The 5,440-nt window shown below is 47.6% G+C and overlaps 1 protein-coding gene across 1 annotated transcript; it reads right to left on the bottom strand.

Annotated features, from left to right (window-relative positions):
• Positions 1-3,437: 3,437 nt before the first annotated feature.
• Positions 3,438-5,416, bottom strand: LOC110485309. The gene is made up of 2 exons (XM_036942042.1): positions 5,312-5,416; positions 3,438-5,228 (listed from the first exon to the last, which is right to left on the bottom strand). The coding sequence occupies exons 1-2, from the start codon at positions 5,333-5,335 to the stop codon at positions 3,459-3,461; spliced, it is 1,794 nt and encodes a 597-aa protein (XP_036797937.1). The 5' UTR covers positions 5,336-5,416; the 3' UTR covers positions 3,438-3,458.
• Between the last annotated feature and the right edge of the window lie 24 nt (positions 5,417-5,440).

Here is a 5,440-nt window from a genome sequence, read left to right as displayed (position 1 = left end):
CCCAACTTTGGCGCTGTTATGAAACATGTTAATACCCACAGTCATACATTATCACACATGGTTACAACGCCTAGTATATTGGACTAGTATATAAAGCCTAGTATCCGCCGACTAGTTAGCTATACACCGCATTCGGGAAGTATTCAGACACCTACACTTTTTCCACATTTTGTTACGTGACAGCCTTATTCCCTCAAAACCAAGAATTCCTGATTAGTCAGGGAAAACCCCATGTCTAGTTGACTGTGAGCATCCGAAATGTCACCCTAATCCCTATATACAGTGGATTCAGAAAGTATTCAAAACCCTTGACTTTTTCAAATATTTTGTTATGTTATTCAGTTGATTGGACATGATTTGGAAAGGCACACACCTGTCTATAAAAGGTCCCACAGTTGACAGTGAATGTCAGAGCAAAAACCAAGCCATGAGTTTGAAGGAATTGTTTCGAGGCACAGGTTTGGGGAAGGGTACCAAAACATTTATTTATCATTGAAGGTCCCCAGGGACACAGTGGCCTCTATCATTATTAAATTGAAGAACTTTGGAACCACCTAGACTCTTCCTAGAGCTGGCTGCCCGGCCAAACTGAGCAATCAGGGGAGAAGGGCCTTGATCAGGGAGATGACCAAGAACCCAATGATCACTTTGACAGAGCTCCAGAGTTCCTCTGTGGAGATGGGAGAGCCTTCTAGAAAGATAACCATCTCTGCAACACTCCACCAATCAGGCCATTTTGGTAGAGTGGCCAGACAGAAGCCACTCCTCATTAAAAGGCTCATGACAGTCCGCTTGGAGTTTGTCATAAAGCACCTAGAGAACTCTCAGACCGTGAGAAACAAGATTCTCTGGTCTGATGAAACCGAATGCCAAGTGTCACGTCTGGAGGAAACCTGCCACCATCCCTACGGTGAAGCATGGTGGTAGCAGCACCATGCTGTGGGGATGTTTTTCAGCGGAAGGGACTGGGAGACTAGTCAGGATCGAGGCAAAAATGAACGGCCCACAGTACAGAGAGATCCTTGATAAAAACCTGCTCCATAGAGCTCAGGACCTCAGACTGGGGCAAAGGTTCACCTTCCAACAGGACAACGACCCTAAGCACACAGCCAAGACAACACAGGAGTGGCTTCGGAACAAGTCTCTGAATGTTCTTGAGTGGCCCGGACTTGAACCCAATCGAATATCACTGGAGTGACCTGAAAATAGGTGTCTGACAGAGTTTGACAGGATCTCCAGAGAAGAACGGGAGAAACTCCCCAAATGCAGGTGTGCCAAACTTGTAGCATCATACCCAAGAAGACTCTGTTGTTATCGCTGTTATCCAAAGGTGCTTGAACAAAGTACTGAGTAAAAGGTCTACATTCTTATGTAAATGTAATATTTCAATTTTTTGTATTTGTATACATTTGCAAAAAATATCTAAAAGCCTGTTTTTGCTTTGTCATTATGGGGTATTGTGATGTCATTATGGGGTATTGTGATGTCATTATGGGGTATTGTGATGTCATTATGGGGCATTGTGATGTCATTATGGGGTATTGTGATGTCATTATGGGGCACCTGTGTGTCAGTATAACTGGGGATAGTTAGTCTACTGGAGGCTCACACAGCGTATGGATCTGTGCAAACTGCTGCAGAAAGTGTATAGATTTTACCCTACGGATAGTAAGGCTTTTCAAGAGCTGATAAGTACTATACTGAATGAAAATATATAAACTCAACATACAACAATTTAACTGATTTTACTGAGTTATAGTTCATATAAGGAAATCAGTCAATTTAAATGAATTCATTAGGCCCTAATCTATGGATTTCACATGACTGGCAATACAGATATGCATCTGTTGGTCACAGATACCTCTAATGGGCCTCAGGATCTCGTCACTGTATTTTTCTGCATCGAAATTGCCATCGATAAAATGCAATTGTGTGTTCGTTGTCCGTAGTTTATGCCTGTCTATACCATAACCCCACCGCCACCATGGGGCACTCTGTTCACATCGTTGACATCAGTAAACCCGCTCGCTCACACGACGCCATACAACGCTGTCTGCGGTTGTGAGGCCTGATGGACCTACTGCCAAATCCTCTAAAACAACACTGAAGGCGGTAAAGAAATTAACATTAAGTTCTCTGGCAACAACTCTGCTGGACATTCCTGCGTTCAGCATGCAAATTGCACGCTCCCTCAACTTGAGACATCTGCACATTTTAGAGTGGCCTTGTATTGTCCCCCAGCACAAGGTGCACCTGTGTAATGAGCATGCTGTTTAATCAGCTTTTTGATATGTCTCACCTGGTCCTGTGGATGGATTATCTTGTCAAAGGAGAAATGCTCACTAACAGGGATGTAAACAAATTTGGGCACAAAAAGTTGAGAGAAATAATATTTTTGTGCGCGTATGGAACATTTCTGGGATCTTTTATTTCCGCTCATGAAACATGGGACCAACACTTTACATGTTGAGTTTATGTTTTTGTTCAGTGTGTATATATGAAGGTCAGCACTTATTAGTGTTCACTAATACGACCCCTTTTTAAAATTACAAGTTCAGTGAAGAGCTATCTTTTGGCAACATTAAAACAGGGGTGTATTCATTCCACCAATTCTGCTGCACAACGGAACGTTTTGTAACTGTTTGGAGTTTCTATTGGACAAATCCAGGTAAGTCTCTCCCCGTTTTGTTCCGTCCGCTTCCGTTTAAGAAATGTTTTGCAACAGAATCAGCATAATGAATACACCCCTGGTCATCAAAAACAGACCGTTCCTTTTTTCTGTTAAATGTTACATTTGTTGTTTTTGTTCCCGAGTTCTTCCTTTAATCAAAGTTCAGTAGAATATCACTGATGCAACAACACAGAAACACGGAGCTGGTAAAAACAACACAGAAATCCTACTGCTAAAATAAATAACACTGGCAAAGAAACATCTCTCACCCTCTCTTTCTCCCTCCCTCCCTCTAACCCCTCTCTTTCTCTCTCCCTCCCTCCCTCTACCCCCTCTCTTTCTCTCTCCCTCCCTCTACCCCCTCTCTTTCTCTCTCTCCATCCCTCTAACCCCCTCTTTTTCTCTCTCCCTCTACCCCCTCTCCCTCCCTTAACCCCCTCCCTCCCTCTAACCCCCTCTCTTTCTCTCTCTCCCTCCCTTAACCCCCTCTCTTTCTCCCTCCCTCCCTCTAACCCCTCTCTCTCTCTCTCCCTCCCTTAACCCCCTCTCTTTCTCCCTCCCTCCCTCCCTCTACCCCCTCTTTTTCTCTCTCTCTCCCTCCCTCAACCCCCTCTCTTTCTCCCTACTTCCCTCTACCCACTTTTTTCTCTCTCTCCCTCCCTCTACCCCTCCCTCCCTCTACCCCCTCTCTCTCTCACTCCCTCCCTCTACCCCCTCTCTCTCTCTACTCCCCCCTCTCTCTCCCTCCTTCTACCCCCCCCTCTCTCTCCCATCATCTCTCATATAATTAGAGCAAACTATCAAAAGATGGAAAACTGAAAACCCAAGGTAATTGGGGCTGCAAACAGACATCGTCCTCTGACACTGGTGCACAGTGCTCTGACACATCTCCGTCAAGCTCTGATACCTCAGCCTGCCATCTCCTTTTCACTTTGTTGTTTCTGCCGGACTCTCTCTTCTCTCTCGTCCTCTGCAGCTCCTCCCTCTTCCTCTTCCTCTCCTGCTTCTCCTTCTCTCCAGCCTCCTGTTGATGAAGGAGTTTGTTGTACTCCTCCGGCAGGAGGAGTCGACGCTTCACTCTCTGCCGGTTAGATGTGTGGAAGACTGGGGGCACCAGGACATTGGCCGGGTCTGGAGAGACGAGTCCTGCGGCCACCAAAGGGTTTGTGGGTGGGGCACGCTGCCCGCAGGTCGAACAGCAGCCACCCGGGACAAGAAACGTGGTCGTTGCTGGGGTTGCGGGGGTCTCTGCTGCTTTGGAGTCGGGGGTTCCTGCAGTGGCCTCTGAGGTTGCTGCGTTGGGGTCCGGGGTGGTCGGCTCCAGCTTCACCAGCTGGCAGGAGTCAAAGGCCTCTCTGTTGAGTGGGAAAATCCCTGCCTTCTTGAACCCAGCCATAATGTTTTTCTTAGTGACCGCCTGGGGATAGGCCTCTCGCAGCATGGCGGAGAAGTGCTTCTTGCCGATGACAAGATCGCCCCGCACCAGACCTAGACGTGCAGCATTCCTGCCGAACACAGTCTTCAGCGGGCCAAAGACGCTGATTTCCAATGGCTGCAACACGTGGGTATTCGCCGGCAGACAGACCACCTCCACCTGATTTTCCCGGCAGAACTTGACCACCTCCCTGGACAGATGAGTTTTATGGTGGTCCACTACGAGCACCAGGGGCCTCTCCTTTGGGGCGTGCTTCACGAAGAAGAGCAGCCACTTCAGGAAAAGTTCGGCGTCCACGTAGCCTTTAGGGGACGCACCATACAGGGCCTTCGGTGGACCCTCGAGGGTATAGGCCGTACTGGGGAGGCGTTTGTGGAAGATTATAAAGGGCGGGATACTCTCACCAGCTGCACTCACACAGCAGCGCACGGTAATATGTTCCCTAGTGGTGTGCTGCTGCTGCTGCTGCTGCTGCTGCTGTTGTTGATAGATGTGTTTCCTGCCCTTTCCACAGAGAACTTTCTCCCCGGACTTGAGCTCGTCCGAAAACCCCATCTCGTCGCAGTTGAAGATGAGGTGCGGCTTGTGTTCTAAGCCGTGGCTGACGAAGATAGGCTCGTAGACATCAAAGAAGCCCTTGATGGCGGCAGGAGTAGCTCCCTGTACCCTGGCCCGGTGGAGCGGGTCGGGCACCCTGGCGCTCAGCTCAGGGTGGCGAGCCCTGAATCTAGACCACCAGTTGTCACTCAGTCCCCTTTCCAGATTGACGACGGTGCTACGGCCACTCTCCTTGATAATGGCCACAGCCAGAGCCTTCACCACAGTCCTGCTGATAGGGAACGCATGGTCGGCCATCCAGAGGACATAAGATATTAGGGAGTGCTCTTCCTCTGTGGTTATTGCCAGGTTGGGGTGAGGGGCAAAGGCATATTTGTTCTTTTTGTGATCTTGGAGAGTGGTGTGAGGAATCCCTGACTCACGGGAAGCTTCTCTAAGGCTCATTCCAGCTTTTACTTTCTCTACTGCTGTCTCTAGTGCCTCCCTGGAGTATTGTCTCCTTTTTGTTGTCCCTTCCTTTCCATGTCCTCTTTCATTTCTACTTCCATTTAGTGACATTATTTCCTTTCAAAATAAAAATTGGTTTTGTTTAACGTTATTTATTATACAACGGGAATATTTCAAAAATAATAAAAATGCATAATTACCTTCGCCTTCCTTAGGCTAAACATAGATCATCTAACGTTCTCCCGATTATACAAAACGGTGCGCCGCGAAAATAGTTTGAAAAAAGTTGCTCAAGTCACTTCCGGGTCACGAAATTGTAGCATTTCAAA

This window comes from Oncorhynchus mykiss, chromosome 13, assembly GCF_013265735.2.
Source record: "Oncorhynchus mykiss isolate Arlee chromosome 13, USDA_OmykA_1.1, whole genome shotgun sequence".
Taxonomy (NCBI): Eukaryota; Metazoa; Chordata; class Actinopteri; order Salmoniformes; family Salmonidae; genus Oncorhynchus; species Oncorhynchus mykiss.
Note: the sequence above shows the minus strand (reverse complement) of the source record. Positions and strands in the feature narration are given on the sequence as shown.

Bases quoted from the DNA above. Each gene is read 5' to 3' on its own strand.
- LOC110485309 (XM_036942042.1), bottom strand. From the start codon at position 5,335: ATGTTTAGCCTAAGGAAGGCGAAG. The intron at 5,229-5,311 runs GTAATTATGCAT...TTATTTTGAAAG, and splicing joins TTAGCCTAAGGAAGGCGAAG to GAAATAATGTCACTAAATGG.